Source organism: Dromaius novaehollandiae, chromosome 27, assembly GCF_036370855.1.
Source record: "Dromaius novaehollandiae isolate bDroNov1 chromosome 27, bDroNov1.hap1, whole genome shotgun sequence".
Lineage (NCBI taxonomy): Eukaryota > Metazoa > Chordata > Aves > Casuariiformes > Dromaiidae > Dromaius > Dromaius novaehollandiae.
The window spans coordinates 3,919,236-3,939,245 of NC_088124.1; the positions used below are offsets into that span (position 1 = coordinate 3,919,236).

A 20,010-nucleotide genomic window follows, 5' to 3' on the forward strand; every position below is an offset into this window, starting at 1 on the left:
AGAAAAGATCATAAAGAAAAAAACTCACCGCTGCTAAAAGCAAATGAAGGTTTCAAAACAGGAGCTAAAAGAAAGCCACCCAGGGAGTCCGAGACCAAAACTTCAGGCGTGGATCAGCTGCTCTGATCAAAGGCAGCACCTCAGCCAAGGGGCATCGCCACAGTCCCATGGCTCCCCCGGCTCCAGCACCCTCACGTGCACGGCTGGGCCACCACGACCTCCCCGGTGCTCCTGGTGCTGCCCGTCCCCCCACGCCACCGGGGATGGCTCGCGATTGCTGAGCGCCCGGCAGTAAAAATCTAGAAGTGCAAAAAACATCACGCTAAACAAATGTGTCTGGCCTGATTTCTTCCACCCAGGAGAGCTGCAACGGCAGGACGAACCCACTCAAAGTCTCCTTTCGAAGCAACGGCAGACCCTTTCCCCCGGCTCAGGCCGGCAGACGCTGCTGAGCGGTCCCACGTGCCGGGATGAACATCCCAGTTCAGAGACGGGGAATCTGGGCAACCCATAGCGTTTCAGGGGAGCAACCCAGGCTGCCTGTTCTGACCCCAGCACGGCATCTCTGCATCCCCAAGCCCTCCCCAGGCGGAGCAGGGGCAGGCAAAATGCTCCCCGCTCTCCAGCCCTGGGAGGGCAACGCGCAGCTCCGGGTGGCTGGGACATCAGAACAGCTCTGTCCCCGCAATGAGTGCGGCAGAGGACCCTGAGCACCTGCAAAACAGCACCTTGCTATCACCAGCACAGCCAGCAGCTGCTTCTATGGGAAAATTGCATTTTGGTCACCACCAGCTGCCCACAACGCAGCCACAACCCAGCTATCATTGCCCCAGTGCACGAGTCCCCGCTGCCACCCTGCACAAGGCTCCAGCCCGGTCAGGGTGGCTCTGGGCTGCCCCGAACCAGCAGGGCCATTTGCCTGCAGACCCCTGCGCTGAAGGGCTGCAGAGAGCCTGTGCCCCGAAAAGGGACCTGCAGCCCGCGAGCCCGTGCTGCGGAGCAGCTCCTTGCCATGGGGATGCTTGCGGGAATGCGGACCAGACCGGGCCCCCCCCGCCCCATGGTTCCCTGTGCCCCATGGCTCAGGGGAGATAGAGGAGTTAAAAATAAGAGCGTTTCCTTCCTTACCCCCTACTTTAAGCCACATGATAAATAAAAACTGGGAGTTTCTGCCTCCCGGAGAGGAAGCGGCTGCGGAGAGGAGGCCGGTGAGTCAGTACAGCAGCAGCCGTCCCCACGGCCCGGCCTTCATCTCTGGCAGGGCCGAAGTCACATTCCTTTCACATGCCGAAATCGCTCCTTTGCGGGCAGCCGCTCAAGCTGCGGGGCCGCCTCCCTGCCCCGGCCTCGTCCGCAGGATGCTCCCTTGGCAAGGGCCCCTCTCCACCCACACCTCCCGCGCGCCTTCTCCCACCTTTGCCCTTGCTGCTTGCTGAACGGATGCCGGCTGCAGGGCTTCGCATCCCCGCGGGCCGGGACCCCCGAAAGGCCGGCCGGGCTCCTGGCCCCCACGCTGGCAGGGAGCCCCGCTGGAGCTTGAGTTTGTCCAGAGCAAACTCCGGGAGCAAACGCACACCGGCGAGCAAGGATGCTGGATGGACACCCCAGGGAGCACTTCCCCACCATGGTCCAGGGGGCAGGACAGGCTGGCGGCACCCCGAGAGCATCCCAGGGCCTTTCCAGGTGCCCATCCGCAGGGATGCTGCGGCAGCAGCCCCAGCGCTCCGGCTCTTGCGGGCGCTGCTCTTAGCCCGTCTTCTCGCTTCCCACCCGGGGCACGAGGGCATCCAAGACAGGCAAAACAGCCCCAGATTCACTCAGGGAAGCTCCATGCAAGCTGTCACCATCTGGTACGGCCCGTCAGAGCCAGACCAAACGCCGGAGCCGCAGCCGGGAACGCAAGGGTGAAGCCGCCTGGAATGGGAAAGCGAAAAATAACTGCAGGCTCCTTTGTTCGCGGCGGCGGCAGGGAGACACTCGGGCCCTTGTGCGCGGAGCAGGGGCAGCGGCGCAGGACCGCTCTGCAGATAAACTCGCATAAAAGGGGGATTCTTTGGCCAGGAGGCCAGTTTTCCCCCTCGTCCCACTGCCTTCGGCTACCCCCTGACCCCGCTGCTGCCCACAGACGCGATACAACGACCGGCCGGGCTCTGCACAGCGCTTTTCACGCCCCCGCGCCATCCTCCCACCCCAGCCGCCCTGCGGGGAGCAGCGCCGAGCCCAGGCTGGAGCTACTCGGGAAAGAGGAGGTTGTTTTAACCTCGTTCCTCCTTCTAGGGTAGGATTGCAGAGCCCAGAGTAGCCACCCCCGAATAAAACTGCTCCTCCAGTGCAGGAGACGGCACGTGCATCCTCAGCGAGCAGGGTCGGCCCCCAAACCCGCTTCGCTTGAGCTGGAAACCCCAACCGAAGCCTCCCCCCAGCAGCACTCGGAAAGGCGACCCGAGGTCCACAGTGCCTGGGATAAACCCCCCCGGGGTCACTTCGTTAACCAGCCGAGACGAGGGCCAGGGCCCTGCCGGCTACCCCATCCACGCCGCCGCTCCCACCTGCGCCAACCCACCACGCCAGACCATTGCTGCGCCAGCGGTCCCGCGGGAACAGCCGCGCTCCCCTGAAATAGCTGCCAGACGGGATGACTTTGGCCCACATCCTCAAAGGTACCGAGGCGCCTGGCACCCTCGGAGAGCCTGAGCCCCTGCTCCAGCCGAGCCGAGCGGCCACGCGGCATCAGCAGGCCGGGCGCCCCGAGGATGGGCACCGAGAGCAGCTGGAGCCCTGGGGTGGGAGCAGAGCCCCCGTTCCCACCCAGCCGCCCTCCCTGAGAAGGGTTAAGTGAAGGCAGCACCGAAGACACTTTGTACTTGGATTTAAAAATACAGCCAGTCCCCCGGCGGCTTGGCGCCGTGCAACTCGCAGGTATATTTCCACAGTCGAGCCAATAACCTTCCCCGAGGGAAATTTAGGCTTTTTATGATTAAAAGGGGAAAAAATAATAGTGGGGAATTAAATATAGTACAGAATGAGAGAACAATTAGCAGTTGCCGTTAGCGACGCCGGGCCGGGTTTGGGACAAACGCTGCAGTCGCCTGCAGAGCAGCGAGGCCGGGGGAAGCAACCGGAGCTGCTCTCCGTGGGGCGGAAACGGGCCGGGAGGCCCTGGCGGTCCGCGGCCGAGCTGACCCCCCAGACCCGGCACGACCCCGACCCACGCGAGCAGCCTGCCAGGACCGGCCACACCTAACGGACAGGGTTTTTCTGCACTCGTTTTTATCAAAAGCAAATGGTGATGTTTGCACAGGCTCATAACTTCCCTAATAGGCAAACGCAGCTTAGCCGTTGGGTGGAGCTGGCATTGGAGCTGCCGGCCGTACCCTCACCATGGGCCGGGAGCGAGCGGAGAGCCCCATTCCCCATCCCTCTGGATGCGTTGCCCAAGAGGTTTCTACGTTGCACAATGCTCTTTTGCTTGGCTGGCTGCTGACCCACATCTCCTTCATCGCCTGCTTGCAGCAGTCATGCCAACTTCTCCACGGTTGCACAACTGTTTTGCACCAAATCAGCTAGTTTGCTGCCCACCATCCACTGCATTCATGCCCACGTGAGAACATCACCGACTGCTTCGCTGGCTCAGCCCCAAGGGCAGGCACAGACTTACACCCCAGGGCAAAGCCTCTCTTTACTTCCCTGATCTCTCCTTACTCCTGAACATCAGGACAGGGACACAGACCAGACGTCCTCCCATCTAGAGGAGGCTTTTCAAGAGCAGCCAGCAGCTCCAGAGCTACCTCGAGCACTTCTGAAACCAAATTACCTCTACCTGACGACTACAAGCTCAGCTGAATTCCTGCCCTTCGCACTCACACCAGCACGTTTCATCCCTCTGAAGAAACCCAGAGAAACTCGCCACGAGCTGTGCTCCAGCACAGAGGAGCGAATGACGCAGCCTCTTCTTTCAGCAGCACTTTTGGAGATTGATTGCCACGTTGCCGTGCCGGCAGCACTTCCCCTGCCGCCAAGGGACCACACAGGTCCTACTGCCTGGCCCGCCGTCAGCACACAGCAACGAATGAGCGACACGGCTTATCGGGGACGGAGGGGAAACGCGCCCCAGCCTCGGGCAGGCACGGCGCCCGCTTCCACGAGCTGCCAGCAGTGGGATGGGCTCCAGCTGCATCCCACCATGCCAGGGACAGGGATGCTCCGACGGCCGGTGCAGGGAGCAGGGAAAGGTTAAGGCTAGCAGGGGAGAGGGGCCGATTTTAAACAGGGAGCCAGAGGCACTAGAGCACCCAGTGCAGCTCCCTTTGGGTCGGGTCTGGCCCGAAGGACGCAGGGACTCGTGGGATGGTCACGGAGAGCAGACGGGACAGAGCAAAGAGGAACCGGCTTCCCATTGCAGACCTCTCCCACCCCGGCCTCCATTTCTCCCTGTAAAGCTGCACATGAAATGGCTGATCTGAGTTTCTTGCCTCCTCTCCAGCTTTTTGAGACAAGTTGGTGCCAGGCAGCCTAATTACAGCCTTCGCTGAGATAACCACATGCTTTGCTGCCTAATGAGAGGCTGGGCTGGGGCTCGAGCCAGCTGCCGCCCCGCCTGGGCCAGGCCACCGCCCCCCTCGGCTCTGCCCCATCGTTTCGGTCACCCGATACAGCAGGTCCCGAGGAGGGCTCCCCAACCTCCCTGCCCTCAAACGCAGGCTCCCACGGGCGCTGCCCAAGGGGACAAGCATGGGGAGCCAGGCTCTGCCCGTGCCCCGAGCAGAGGCACCGCGCACTGCCAGTGCTAGACCCACCGAAGGGCAGGGGCATCTGCGGGCAGCAGAAAACCTTCGGCAAGGAGCAAGGGACACAACTGGGGCCAAGGCTGCGAACACAGAGACACCCCGGGAGCAGCCAGCACACAGGTCACCAGCCCAGGCTACAAACCACAGCTTTCCAAGCTCCCATCCCACCTGGATGTGCTCCAACACGACAAGACCCAAATGCACCAGCAACTCCAGAAACAGCAGTATCAGAGCCCTGCAGAGCCACAGGACGAGCACTTACAGTCCAGGCTGCCATCGCTGCCTGCTCTTCCTCCAGGACCAGGCACCACACAGCCCCACCTGCCCCAGGGCAGCAGCATCCCAGCCCCTGCAGGAGGAAACCACCAGCCCCCCAGGAAATCCCTCCCCTTAAAGGCATCCCCACACCTGCGATTGAAGGGCCACCAGCCCGGGGGAGGGAGGGGGGGGTCTCACCCTCCCACCTGGGCACTGCTGCACCAAGAAGCGAGCTCTGGGCTCCCTCCTGCTGCGAGTTTGCTCTGCAAAGGGAGCAGGACAAGGTCAGGTGTGCAGTAACGATGCCTCATTTAACACCTTTCTGCTGTCACGGCAATAGATGTGGCACAGGTGAGTGGAGAGATCCTCGCTCCTAAACTGACCTCATCGTGGCTGGGGGATGAAAAGAGGCCAGATGCAGGTGCCAGCAGGAGTTATCCCATGTGGCTTTACAGTGCACAAATTCTCCCAAAGAGTCCAAAAGTTGCTGGGGAGGAAGCAGCCCAGATGACGGGAGGATTTATACTAACCAGGCTGCCACTGGCCTGTGCTCCAGTTCTGCCAACAGCTGGATGCCAGGAGATACTGGCAGTGGAGGGGGTGCAACTGCTGTCTGGGAGGTCCTGAACAGATTAAATGCATTTTCCAAGGAGAGCCAATCCCAGCCGGGGCAGGAGAAAGCCCTGCATCCAGCTGGACCCGCCGTGCACGGCACAGCCCGGCATCCTGCAGCAGGTTAGGTGCGGTGCCGAAGCCCCGGTGCCGGCGGCCGGGGCGCTTCCTTCGGCTGTGCCGGGGCAGTTCGTCAGCCGGCTTCCACCACCAGCGAGGAATGCATTGAATAAAGACCCAAAATCTGTTTGCTGTGGAGGGAAGAGTTAGTCACACTTGTGCTGCTGAGTCACCGAGGAGCCCGGGACAAGGGACTGGAGAGAGTGGGAGCGACTGTTTACTGCCGTTACATGTAAATCAATCGGGAGGCTCTGACGACGCCATAAACCAAGGCAGTCACAAGCTAAGAGGGAGGGAGAATGGATGTCCGCACTTTATAGCTGCTAAAGAAAAGAAACTATAGAGAGTGTTTTATCTGCAGGACCAGAGCTGCTTTTAAAAAATTATAGGTAACATTATGTCGCGTTTTATATACCGCCGTCAGGCCCCAAAAGCTCTTTTACACGCTGTGGCAGACGGGGCTCCTTCCCACCCGGTTCAGAGCAGCAGTTGGGCTGCGAGCGCTGGAGACACCAGCAACGGGGCCGGGCTGGCGGCAGAGGCTTGGTAGCTGTGAAAAACCGGCTGTAACTAGAGGGCTCAAGGCTTGAAAAGTGTCTGGGCTGTCCCAAAACTGATGTGCCCACGGAAAATGCTAGTTTAGTGCAGCTAATGAAAAGGCTACGGAGGCAGGATGCAATTGCCGTGCTGGACTTTTAAACTGTGGCACAAAGCGTCCTCGCGCTGCTAAACCGGAGTTTTCTTTATCGTGGATGCCAGCTGGATGCCTAACGTTTAACTTCAACAGCAAAGACCCAAGTCTCCCATGACTAATGTTTCCTTCGATCAGAATCACAGCTCTCGCTTGCAAAGTGCTCCAGCGCTGCTGGGAGGGAGGAGGGCGGCCGTGGCCGCGGAGGAGCACGTAGCCGCCCCGCTCGCTGTGCCCCGGCGGCGGCTCGTCCCCAAGCCCCGCGCGGGGTGCAGCTTGCTGAAACGCCGCCCTGCATTTTCCCAGAGCAGCCGGACCGCCGGCTTTGCTCCTCGTCCCGGCCGGGAGCATCTCTGGGGCTCTGCCGGCAGCGCCGCTTCGCTAGCGGGCAGGACCCGTCGCGGGAGCCCGGGGCTTCCCTCTGGGAGGGCCGTGGGTGGGTGCAAACAGCAGATAGGTGCAACGACAGGCTACGTCCACAGAGGGATTCAAATCATCTCCGAATGTAAAACAGGGATTATATCTGCTTGTAAAAGTAGCAGCTGCTCTATTATGGACAAGCCAGGAGAACCGGTCAGCGCGTGACACGAGAATTTCCTGCCCACGGGCTGTCTCAGCCGCTTGCCTCCGGAGTTTGAATTATTCCTCTCATTCAATGCACAAGATGAAGGATTTTCTCGAAAATAGAGTCTTTGTTTCACAAACATTTCTCCCGTCTGGTCTGGGGCTCTAAGCGCTCTTTGTTGATTAAATTACAATCTCTTTCAGAGGCAGTGTGATACCATCAGCCGAGAGATAGGACTTTTGAGGTCTGCCTGAATTGCTAAGGAAGAGCCTCTCTCTACAAAGATGCCCTGCAAGGAGGAAATGCTGTGTGTGTTAGAGAATAGGCTTGTTTTTGAAAAATACCAGGCTACATCCTTAGCGGTTTTGAATTTGGGGCACAGATTGTCTAGTTGTTCTGTGATTTTAGAGCACCTGAAATAATGGGATCTTAGGCTGGAGGCGATCTCCTAGAATCTCCTAGCCACCATCATAACGCAAATGGGTCGCAATAAAAAATAAATTAGTGTGAGTCCACAGAAGCCAGCAGAGCTCTATCCATTTTACAGGCTGAAGATCCGAATGAATATTTCATTTAAAACATTCTATTATGGTGGCTCATATCACCGTAATATCCGAGTGCCTCGCATTTGTAATGCAACTTTACAACAGCTTTGTGAGACCTGGAAATCTCAGACTGAAAGTTATTTCTGGCACAAGCCATCTATTTTACTCTGAGCTCGTGCAGCAGCTCGCACGAAGGAGTCTTCATCCAGGACTGGGGCTTCTTGGTGGCACAGTAAGACACATAATAAGCTGAGTGACACCACGCATCCCAGGGCAAGGTTGCCCTGGAAGCGCAGGACGGCACAGGAAATTGGATTGGGCCTCTCGGTGCCGGAGCGGTCCCACCGGCCCATCCATCTTCGCAATTGGAAGAGCTGCAGCCGTTATAACGCTCCGGGGCTGGATCATCTTCTCCTATCAGCACATAGGAAAATAATGAGGTGTGCAGAGGCTTCTGTATCTCGCACGATTTGTGAGCGTCCTGGTTTGCTCTCGCACCACACCAGTATTTGTAAGCAGCATTCTTAAAATACATCGAACAGGATGTGGGAGCATCACGTGAACCTGCAGCGCCTTCTCAAGCAGATGGGCCCAGCTCTGCCCTCAAAGGGCAGAGCAAAATAACTTGCTGGGGTTGTTATTGCCACCCCGGACCAAACAAGGGCAGCTCAGGGCAGGCACCGGCTGCCTCCGCGGTGGGAGCAGCACCGCGCGCTCGCCGGGGTGCTCGGACGCTGCGGAAGTGACTTTGCCACCTTTGCCAGGCCGAGTTTACCGGACGGCTCCAGCTGCTTCCCAAAGAGGCGTGCACAGCCCTGGAAGGAGCAGCTATAAAGTGACTCAGCCAAGGCCAGCCCTTCCTCCTCACACTTTCTAGCCTTGCACTGGTGTTTGACATATGACCTGGCAGAGGGAGATTGCTAATAATATCTGTGTTTTATATAGCACTTTTCTTTGGGAGATCTCAGAGCGATTTACACAGAAATTGAGTCTATTTGGAGCTCAGGGGCTCTGGGGACATCTCATGGACACAGACTTTTGGTACCCAGCAAGGCACTGTGGAAAGGGGCTCTTGCTATATGCTGCTATATTCTGCTAAACCAATCTAGAAAAGAAGGTACTGATGGCTCCAGTTATTTTGCCCTTGTTAGGGTCCAGAGTAAACATCCTAGAAGTAAATGGGGAGGGGGTTCATCTCTTTCACAGCCATTGTTTCAATTTAGTCGTGAAAGTTTAGATGCTAGAGCCCCGTTTTGTGATGAGCCCGGAGACCAGCGGGACTGTGCGTGGGAAGCGAGTCCCTCGTGCCACGCCGGGCCTGTCCGCCGGCGAGAGCACCGAGTGCCGCAGCCGGAGCAGATGTGCGGCTCCCGGTGCCCGGCCCCCCGGGGACGTCCGGGCAGGGACCCAGCGCGGCCCCACGCACCGGGGCCGCTCGGAAACAGCCCCGAGCTCCGCAGAGGGACGCTGGGGAGACGGGAGCGCGCACTGCGGCTTTGTCCCGGGCAGGTCGGCTGGGCGTGTGCTTCCTGGCATACAATTCCCAGATTAGCAGGAGCCGGGCTGCCAGCAGCTCCGCCGGCCCCGCTCGCACGGCCCGGGGTCACCGCTGCGAGCTCCCGGCACTGCCGAGAGGTCCCGGGCGGGAGCAGGGGGGAGATGCGAGCTGCGATGCTCCGCAGCCGGGACACCGGGATGCCCGGAGCGCGAGGGGACGGGACACCTCTCCTCCCAGGCAGCGATTCCCCACCGTGGAGGCTTCCCCATCCTGCCGCAGCCCATCTGCGATGCTGCTATGACAGGTCTGCTTTACCCTCCAGCCCCGGCGCGGGCGACGGAGACCACGGCAGGCCGAACCGGCACGGTGACCTCGCCTCTCCTTTTGCAATGGGCAGGGACCTGTCTCTTCCCACCCCCAAAATAATTTTAAAAAGCTTAAAAACATGATTAATGCAAAGAACATGAAAAGAAGGAGAGGCGGAGAAAAGGAGAGGGAAAAGTAACTCAACACAGAACTGTTTAATAAGAGAAAGTGAAGAATCAGAGGGAGAAGGAAGAACAAGCTATTCACACTAAACGCTTAATCTGAACAAATTCAGATCAAACCGAGGCCGTGCCAGTCAGTGCAGGGAGACTTAGGGGTCCTTCTCCAAGGAACGGGAAGGGGAGAAACAAGAGGGAATCATGGTACGTTCGTTGAAGAGAAACAGGGAAGGGGAAAAGCAGAAGAAAAAGCTGGAGCTGAGGGGTCATTAGGGCCCAGAGTACCACGGTGGGGAGTGAAGAAGTGCCGCTGTCTCCTCCGGGGAGGGTGCAGGAGGGCCGCCGGCACGGGGCACCCCGCCGGGGGCTTCTCCCCCATCTCCAAGGAGCAGGATCTAGGGAGGGAGGGCAGGAGGCACCTCAGGGAATGAAGCAGCAAACGCAGAGCGGCACTGCCTCCGGCAAGACCTGCCGTCGGGACCCCCCTGCACAGCCTGACCGGCCTCCTGACGGTCTCCCCGTGCCCCAAAACGGGCTCTTTCCCTGCCGCTACCTGCAGCTGCTGGGGGCGTATGGGAATTCGGGGGCCTCCAGCATCTCTCGACACTGGAGCGCATGAGACCTGGACCCAGGCCAGCTGTTAGCACGGAGCAGGGTTGCTCCGAGATGCCCCTCCTGCTTGCTCCGCTCCTCCCCGGAGCCCTCCAGCCTCCAGCCCCGTTTACTGCCCCAGGGAAGCCGGACACCAGCACCTCCCCGCCGGCTTCCAGGGCTCCGGGAGCTGCACCAGGCATGTCCCTGCCTTCATCTGCCCGCAAAGACCGCGCTTGTGAATCGGCGTCTGTTCGCAGACGGAGACTTGGAGGCTGAAAGCAGCCACTGTGCGGGCGCCCGGGCTGGGACCTGCGCCCTGCAGCTCGGAGCAGCTGGGCACGGACAGAGAGGGACGGAGCGCCCAGGCGTCCCCTAAACCCCAGGTGCCTTCCTGAACGCTCGAAATCCGCGCCTCCCCACGCACGGCGGAGCGAGGTGGTGGTGGAAGGAGCCGAGCGAGGAGGAGAAAAGCCCAACCAAGCAAACAATCCACTAAAACTCCTGGCCTGCACCGTGCGAGACAAAGAAGCCGCCTCCGCACGCAGCTTTCCATTGATATTTGGGAGTTTCCCATCCCCCCGTAGCAGCTACTGGAGCAAAGACAATACAGCTTGTGTTTGCACAAGGGAGAAGACAGGAGATTGCAGCATGACCGCCGCACGCGGACGCGCAGCCCCCCGCCCCGCCGAGCACGGCACCCCTTCCCGCCTCCCAGACAGGCTCTTCCTGCGCACGGAGCGGAGGAAGTAGCTTTTTCCTCTCTCTCCGGCTGTCCCTGGCCTCGGGAGGCGCGTGCTGGCGCTCAGCTGCCCCTGTCCCACACTCGCACCAAGCTCGGGCAGCGGGAGTGATGAGTGCGTGGATCTGCCCCTGCAGAGCGAGGCTTGAAAACTCCCCGGGTTTCCGCCTCGCGATGACGGAGGGTTTCCTTAGTTTGGAACCGCCCAGAGCCCTTACAGCCTGGATTTCAGAGGCGTTCAGAAACGGGGCACTGATGCATGCTGTGCTCTGCAGGTGAACAACTAGTACCCAAACCGCTGTGCAAAAGGAGAAACTGAGGCAGAAAATGCAGAGCCAGACTTCTCAAAGGCGGAGACTTCAAACCAAGCTCCTTAATGAATAACCTTTCCGAAAGGTGCTGAATTTCTGCAGAAATCACCTACTCCACCACAATGGATTTATAGGCCTGACACTATGCAATTTTAAACATACAGGCCAAAGCGTCTTGACCACGGTCCCACAACGATTTGGTGGAGGATGCAGAAATACAGCCCCAGTGTCTGCCCCTGCATAGCCCAGAGCACGCTCCAGGTGTGAGCTGGTGTAAGAGCTCCCGGTGACAACAAGCAGCCCAGCAGCCATAACATGCCGTGGTGGCACTTGGCTCTAGGAGAGACATCCCATGTCAATGTATTAGTGGTGTTTTTCTCTTCCAGACTGACCTCAACCTTCTCCAGGGTCGTTTCTTCTTCCTGCGCCGTTTGCTCCCAGCTCTACCTGGCTTCTCCCAAAGTGGCCAACGGTTTCTTCTCCTCTGTTTTCAGAAAACCTTAGTTGGAGAAAGAAGTACGTCAAAGAGACAGTCACCCCTGTGTGGTAAGGCAAATTGGAATAACACTCTGAATGTGCCCTCAGAGCAGGAAACCACCACAGACATTAACAGCTTGGCAACATCATCACAGACCTGCAGGAGCTTGTAAGCAGGTTGTCCCAACCTTTTTGCCCGCAGAAAGGTTTGCTAGCATGTTTGACCACTCTCTGTGGCCAAGGATCTGAGAATTTTCTTGGGGCACTCGTAGGAGCCCTGTGCCTCGGGACTCACTCAGATGCCCCAGGATGTGATGGGTTAGCTTTTTTTGCTTGATTAGGGAAAAACTCAAGGAGATCATGGTTTGCCTCCAAGAAGGAAGGGATAGGAGCTCCATTATTTGAAGTATTTCAAGTATCAGTGGGCAAAGTCGATCCATTTCAAATCCAAGTGGCAAAATTGGAGACAATTTTGTGAAAAGGAGGTGGGTGTGTGGTCTCTTCCCTCCCCACTTGCTGAGAGTCCATACGATGGCACTCGGACCACACACACAAATTTATCAGCCTTCTGACAGATACATGCAGTTGCAGAACCCCCTCTCCTGTATTTATAAAACAAACTATCAGAAAGTGCATTCATAAGTTATTCTGCTCTAAACAGATTAGAGCTTGACAGCTCTTCCACTGGCTGAAAAACACAAGCTGGCTGAGGCTGGGCTCTTCAGACACGGCAACCAGACTGTTTGATTAATGCCTAACACACTCCAATAGCTATTACAGGAACAAGGCCTAGATCTGTTGGCTTTTTTAATCAATTTGATAAATCTGGTGAATGTGAGAAGTGCTTTGCCTGAGCCTCATATTCCCTCTTCATCCAGAGCCCAGAGACAGCAAAGCTGCGATGAACTCGGCACGGAGACCCCCCTGCCCTGCGCCCTCGGCGTGGCGCGGGGCCCTGCGGAGATCTGGGCATCCGAGCTCCGAGCTCCCCTTAGTCTCATCCTCCGGCCCGTTAAGCAACGCTGCAGCGAGCCGGACGGAGAGGTGGGTGGCAAGAGCACGCTGCGGCTCTCGGCCGACCCCGGCGGCCCCGGTCCCGCGTCCGGGCTGCGCAGCCACCGTCCGGTCACGCTGCAGCGGCTTCGGAGCAGGAGGATCTCGGCTGGGTTTGAGTCTCGTTGTTGCAAAGGGTCGGGAGGAGGCGACTCCGCTCACCCCGCCGTACGCACGCTGTGCTGCTTGGTCCGCTGTGCAATAGTTAGACCCGTACGTAAGTTGAGAGAAACCTTGTCCGGCCCACGCAGATTTGGCGCACGGGCTCAGGGAGCCCCATCCCCCCGTGCCCGCTGCCCCCTGCTCCCCAGGGCCCGGCTCCAGGCCGGGGCAGGGACCCCGCTTGCAGGGTGTCCCCACCACGGGCGGGTGGGCGCCGGGCGGTTTGAAGTCGCAGAGTGCCATCTGGCGCCGCGAGGAAACCTCTGCCCGGCTGCTGCCCCGGCTCGCCCGCCTCCGCTCGCGGCTGGGCTGCAGGCAGGGCGGCGGTGGGCTTCCGCTCCCACCCTTGGCCGCAGAGAGCGGAGGAGCTCGCCTGTACACCGGGACCACACCAGAGGGTTTCGCGGGCAGGAGGGGGAGAACCGGTGCTGTGGGTCCATGAACAGCCACACTCAGAGGAGACTCCTCTTCCCTTTCCAGCTGCATCAGGCTTCCCGGGACGTGAGGCTGCAGTGAAAAACAGATGCAGTCAGAATCAACAAAACGTCTCTCTGCACTACACTCTGACTCTGATGTAACACTATTGCCAGCAGCCGATCTTGAAAAAAACGCTACTCCCAGCATTTTGCCGTCTAGGGATCTCAGGGTGCTTCATGCAACCGGGCAGATGCCTGTCCGCTGGCACAGACGGGAAACTGAGGCAGGCAGGGGAGAGGCTGGCCCAGGTCAGGGAGGCAGCGAGTGACAAAATCCAACAGAAGCCTGGTCTCCAGGCTCCCATTCCCTGACCATTAAGCTGCCTCTTGTCTCCCACATTTTTCCAGGCAGTGTTAGGACCTGTAATATGGTTATGCTGGTTGGAAAAGGAGAGCTATTAAAAAACTTTTTAAACAATTTCAGGCAGCTCCCCAGGGCTCCTGTTAAAATGCTGCTCTGAAGTCCCTCATTGCTGTCTGGAACAAAATATCGATCATTTCTCAAAGGGCTGATTTAATGCACTGCACCATCAAGCAGAGAGGGGGCCTAATTTGTCTTGTATCTACATGCGGCACCATTCCCACACCCACACCCACACCCCGACAGAGCCACTTTATTAAACCACTAACCCTCCACCGCCCCGGCTACTTCCGGCAGCTCTACCAGATCCTGCATCATTTTCAGTGTTGCTCACAGAGCCCTGACCAAGCAACTGGAGTCTCCGCTCTGCTGCAAACCTCCCCGGTTTATGTTGTCTGGATTGCAGAGGTCCCTCCTGCTCCGTCCATGGCCTCCTCCCAGCTCGCTCAGGCTGCCTTGAAGATACCTGGGAACTCCGTTGCAACCCTAAGGTCTTAGATGAAGACCAAGTCGGCAGGGTCATCTTTTTTTCTGCTTTGGACCATCTAAGAACTATTGCAATGGGATTGCTAGAGACAGCAAGGTAACTGCACACACACATTGCTCCAGGGCTGCTGGGTGACCAGTTACCCACGTTAAACAACCACAGTCACAGCCGGGTCTCTAACAAGACCAGGAAGGGAATCCCAAAGGCCTGGCTCTTGCCACTACTTCTTTTTTACCCCATGCATCCCAGCTCAGCCAGCACCCAACACCAGGCACTGGCCATCAGTTCCCCACTGTGTCCTGGGGCCATTTCCTGCTCAGCTGGGAGGGACCACGGCGATATGGAAGAACTGCGAAGATGCCCCTAAAAACCCACAGCTCTGACGTGGTAGTGTCTTGGCAGTGACGTGCCGGGGTCAGCGTTAGCATCCCCCATGCTGATCTGCCCCTGCGCCTTTTCTAAGGCCTGAGGCGCTTAGATCTGCTGGCACGTAGATGCTTCCCAGCAGCTGACCACTACCTTAGCCCCACCATCCATGTCCTTTCCACCAACCTTATCCGAAGTCCGTCGATGTCTGTTCATGGTGATGAGCCTGTTCCATAGAGACAGCTCTGCTTTAGGGGATTCTGCACCCTGATCTGTTGTTTAAAACAAGCCCAAAGAAAAACATGACTCCCTAGAGCTGTCACCTCTGTCCCTTCGCACTGTCCTTGACAAAGAAAGCAATGAAATGTGCCCCAGACGGAGGGTCTGAGAGAGGACGCTGGGCCGGGTCCAGATCCTCTGCTACCATACCTCCAGCAAAGCAAACAGACTCATGCTAGGCAGGCCTGGCATTAAGTTCAGGAGGGCAACAGGCTAAAGTGTCCCATCCCTCCCATATCCTGAGCAATTTTCACTGCTCTCTGCCTTGGCGCTGGGGTTCTCTCCCCAGTGACCCGACTCCCTGGGCAATCACCCTGATTGCTCTTCTCCAACACATGGCTTTGATGCCAACATTTACCCAGCAAATAGTGTGCAGCACTAGCCCCAAGGCTCCTACCCCAAAACCAGCACGGAGGCTGGGAGAAGAGCCACCAGCCATCCCTCAGGACCTCTCCCATCCTGGCATCCTGGCAGCTCTCAAGCCCACAGGGATGAGGAGGGATCCGTTCTCCCTCTGAGCCATCTCTCACCTTTCAGGAGCTGCTCTCTCTCCTTTTCAGCATCAAAGCCCGCAGGAAACATCAGCGGGAGGCTTGCGATGCCGGTAACTTCAGCAGCAGCACCGGGACCTTGGAGGAGCCCAGCCCTGGATCCAAAACACAGTTAGGCTGGACTGAATGAAGGCCACAGGACCAGCACTGCAATTTCTGACCCTCTGTTAGCAACACTAATGGAGGTGGATCTGATTGCATCCCTCGCCAGCAGCCTGGAGAGGCCAAGGACTGCAAAGGGCCATAATTCAGTTTTCTACAGAGGGCCAGAGTCCATGCAGAGCAACCTGGGGATCTTTGGGGGTGGTAAAGATAGACAGAGGCTGGCAGCTGCGGATGCAGGATGCCCCCAAGCACAGTGTGGGCTCTCGGAGCCAACTGTAGCAGCGCTGGAAACAACGGGCTCATTTAAATGTTTTAAGAAAGTAGGGAAAAAAGTGCTACGGGCTGTTTATAAAATCCAAACGAGGAGCCCTTCACAAAACAACTGCCGCTCGGGATCCGACGAGGCCGACACAGCCATGGGGCTTTGCCTCATCCCTCCAGGGCAGCCCTCCCTAGCAGGATGCGGCTCCCCAAAGGGGCACTGAAGCGAGCCAGGCCCTTGGCCCCGGGTCACTGCCCAGACTTACGTCTCCAGAGCCGCGTCACCGAGAGCTTCTGGCATGACCTTCCCCTCCTGGCCGGCCACCCCGCTGCCCACGTGCTGCTGTGCCGGGGCCGGGCTGCTCGCCGGAGCCTCCGCCGTGTCCCCGGCCGCATCCAGCTCCGTGTCACTGACGCTCGGCGTCGGGCAGCCTCGGCTTGTGCCGCTCCCGAGGGAGCCCTCCAGGCTGATCTCCCGCAGCTCCCCCAGCGCCTCCTCCCCGCTCTGCCCCGCGGCATCCCCCCGGGGCTCACGGCACGGCCGCTGCTGCCCTGCGAGCTCCCCGCTGCCAGGCAGCACCCAGTCCGGCACGGCTGCCGCGGGAGCCGCGGGGCTGTCGTGGCCTTTGCCCCGGGCTCCAGGCTCCTGTGCCCGCCGCGTGCTTCGCCGGAGCCCAAAGAGTCTCCCGAGGAGCTGGAGCAGGGAGGGCCGGCTGGGGGCCGGGGCGGCCCTCGGGGCATCCATCCGCGCCAACGCTGGCAGCCGGCAGCTCAACGGCTCGGAACCGGATTCGAATCGAACAGCCCCAAACCGCTTGGAACCCGGAGCCGGGGGCCGAACACGCGCAGCCCAGGGCCGGTGGAGAAGAGGGGCCCCGAAAGCCAAAGCCTCTCTCTACCCGCCATGACTCACTCCTGCGGCATCCCGCCCTCTGCCATGACTCGAACTTTTGTAACGGCAAGACAGGGTGGGAGGAAGGGGGGAGGCTCGTGAAAATGTGGGAGAACCCCGCAAGCAATGCACAATTATGGCCAAAGAGAGAAAGCTAAAATATTACTTCTTCTGCAGGCAGCGGTGGAGCAAACAGCTTTTAAAAGCAGCACCTGCGTTTGCCATTGCAATGCAATACATACACGACAGTAAGGGCAGAAACAGCAACGGCAGCAAACTCAATGACCTGTTTGGGAGGAAATCCCCGCCACCGTCACCAGGCCATTCCGGCACATTTTCAAGGAGCATTTTCCTAGGACAGCAATCTCAGTTAAGGGCGTGATTTTTCCGCAGTGTTCCTGTGCTTGGCAAAGCCATGTTATAGCTGCGGTAACACCGGTATAAAACTGCTTTTGCTGATGTAACGTATCGCTCATGGAGGCACGCTGGTAAATGTGCATTTTTGCCTCTACACCAGGAGTTTCTTCTGGCTAGCTACACCAGCTCTGCTAGTGCCTGCTCACCCTTGGCTCAGCTACCCCACAAGCTGCTGGCTGGAGGAAAGCATTTTTTTTCCCCCAAATGCATCTAAAACTGTCCTGTCATCATGACTGATTGAAACCGAGAGGTTCTCCCACCCCACAGCTGCATCCTCCCATCTCGTTTCCTCTGCCGTCACCAGCGCCTGGGAGGCCACCTGGTCGGCCAGTGCACGGCACAGCTCCCGCAAAACACAGACCTCGCCCCTTCGCTCCGCAAAAAGTGCACTTTCAAGGCAGTCCCTTGCTCCTGCTGGCACAGAGCAGGGGGTTCGAGTGCGCAGCCGACTGCAGCGCCCGTCCTAGCGGCAGCACAGATTGAGACTACGTTGAGCAATTTGTGAAACCACATCCTAAAATGCCATGTGAATTCCGAAATCAGAGGACCTTCCTCTGCAACTGCAAGCGTACATCTCATCACTTACACCCGCAAAAGGCAGCTGCCAGTGCAAGCCAGGAACATTTCTGACTAGCACCAGTGATCAAAAAGCCAGTGCAGCAGAGACAGCTGGGAATTTCTTCCCTATTGCCTTGACACCTTAAAACACTGCAATAGCAAACCAGGCTGTCTCTACACCAGCAGAGCCATATACAGGATTGAGACCACTTATCGAATGACACATATACTTCGTTGCCACCATTATTTCTTGATGTCCACATTGGCCATTCCCATAACAGAGCTGGAGCTTTCAAACTAATTTCCTGTTATCACTGATGTCTCTCCCTCCCTGTAACACCCCCAACGGCCATTTGCAAATGCACAGCAGCACTGGAGTAAAGACTCCTGCAGTTTGAGTCCCAGCTGCCCACCTACAGAGCTCAGCCCCCAAAGCGGAGGTGCACAAGCTCTTTGTTTTATTTGCCAGGGCCATTGTGGAGTTGTCCAAGCCTTCTGCATGGTTATTTTCCACGGTTTTTGCTGCTAAATGGGATTAGAAGCAGCTATGAACACTATGTATCCGGTGCTCACCCAATAGCACGGTCCCAGCTCACTTCTACAGACAAGCCCCAGAGGTGTTATGCAACGTGCTGGAGGTAGAGGGGAAGTGGTTTGCAGGACTGCAAAGAGGAGGAAGGTTTTTAGGTTCTCACTAACGTTGCTGTCTAATGAGGTAACGCTAATGCCGAATGCTAAATCTGAAATGGTGGGTACCATCAGGGCATTGCTGCGAACGCAGGGACACAGACATAATGCAGCTGCGAGCAGCACGGGCTTCATAATGGAAGAGCTGGCATGTCCTGCTGTGTCTGTGCTAGCATTTACCCCAAAACTTGGCCTCACTGCTCTCGTGCCAGCAGCTCTGCACAAGAACAGCCACTACCAGCACGAAGCAACAGCAGCACAGAGATAATGCAGTGACAGAGACAGTCAGACCCAAACGCCACCCGGGCAGAGACAAGCAACTACCTTTGCTAAATTCACGGACAAAAATCACCCCAAGGTTCAATGCAGACTTAAGGCTGTTTGCCAGGACCTCGAGGCCTCCCAGGACAAGGAATTTCTCTGTGAGCATGTCACTGGTGTCCAGTGACAGGCAGCATCTGCTCGTGCTGCTTCCAAGGGAGCCCTCCAGGCTGGTTTCCCCCAGGATCTCCCCCCGGCTCTGCCCCCCGGCAGCCTGGTGCATCCTCCTGGGGCTCACGGCTCTGGGGCTGGCCTGTGAGCTTCCCTCACTGCTGGCAGACAGGATTTGGGATTTCTGGGAAAGAACCAGACACAGCCACTATTAACGAACCACTTAAGTCAAAGTTCCCAACCTCAGGAAGCACAAGGAGAAGGTGCAATGGGAAAGGGCATCTCTGGAGCCAGAGCTGGACCCACTGCAGCCAGGGGCCCATTTTCTCTACTGAAACTCAGCTAAGTAAGTCAGGGATTCAAAAATCCTCCTGTTCAGCTTTCTGGGGCAGGGAAGATCTGCTCACAGGGCATGCTGTCCCAGAAGACAAACAGTGCTCCTGCCGTTGGACAGACAGGTAATTAGACAATTAGCAGGCAGGCATTTATACCGGCCCCAAACCTCCCTGCATTTTTCAGCCTCGACAGCAAAATTCCTGGCAGTCTCCCAACCTGCAAGATGAGAAAGAAGCTGGGACCAGCTTACGCTGCCGAACAACCACCTCCAGCAGTGCTATCTTGCTGCCATCTCTCCAAGGTGAATCACTTCCTTTCCTCCAGCCACTGTGATTTTTCCTAAGCAAATCTCAGTGGATTTTGAATTTCCTAAGTCACCTAGTGTGAACGGTCTCTGCTGCCACAAATACTTTTTTCCTGGCAGAGCAACGCAGAAAATTCCTAGTAGCGACCAGAAATGGTCTAATGACTAACAGGCCTCCTGGCCTCACCTGCAGAGCAAGCTCAGCAGAGCGCAACCAGTCCCGTTACGAAGCCGCAGGGTTGTACAAGGTATGAGCGCAGGAGATAATCCCAGAGGTGTGGGGTGAGGGAAAGGCGGGAAAATCCCTGGAAAACCCTGGAGAAGCCAAAGTCTGCCGGGGTGTGGTGGCGCACAGGGTGTCGTGCCGTGCCGTGGCATCGCTCAGAGCGGCAGGGCAGCCCTGGACCTCGCACCCAGCGAGGCCTCCTGCGCGGCACGGCCTCCCGCAGCTGGGCAAGGCCACCTCTGCCGCCGGCCTCGCCCCAATCCCCCTCTAATCCCCCCGAGCAGCCTCCTGCGCTCACGCCTCTCCCCCAGCGCTGGGGCGGGCTCCCCCGCGGTGCTCGGCGCTGCACGAAGCGGGAGCCCCGCGCCGGAGCCC

The 20,010-nt window shown here is 58.0% G+C and overlaps 1 protein-coding gene across 1 annotated transcript; it reads right to left on the reverse strand.

Annotated features, from left to right (window-relative positions):
* Window positions 1–12,552: 12,552 nt before the first annotated feature.
* On the reverse strand, window positions 12,553–16,528 carry LOC135323775 (uncharacterized). Its single transcript, XM_064498345.1, has 4 exons — window positions 16,050–16,528; window positions 15,397–15,512; window positions 14,774–14,859; window positions 12,553–13,404 (listed from the first exon to the last, which is right to left on the reverse strand). Exons 1-4 carry the CDS (start codon window positions 16,526–16,528, stop codon window positions 12,553–12,555), a joined length of 1,533 nt encoding a protein of 510 aa, XP_064354415.1.
* Between the last annotated feature and the right edge of the window lie 3,482 nt (window positions 16,529–20,010).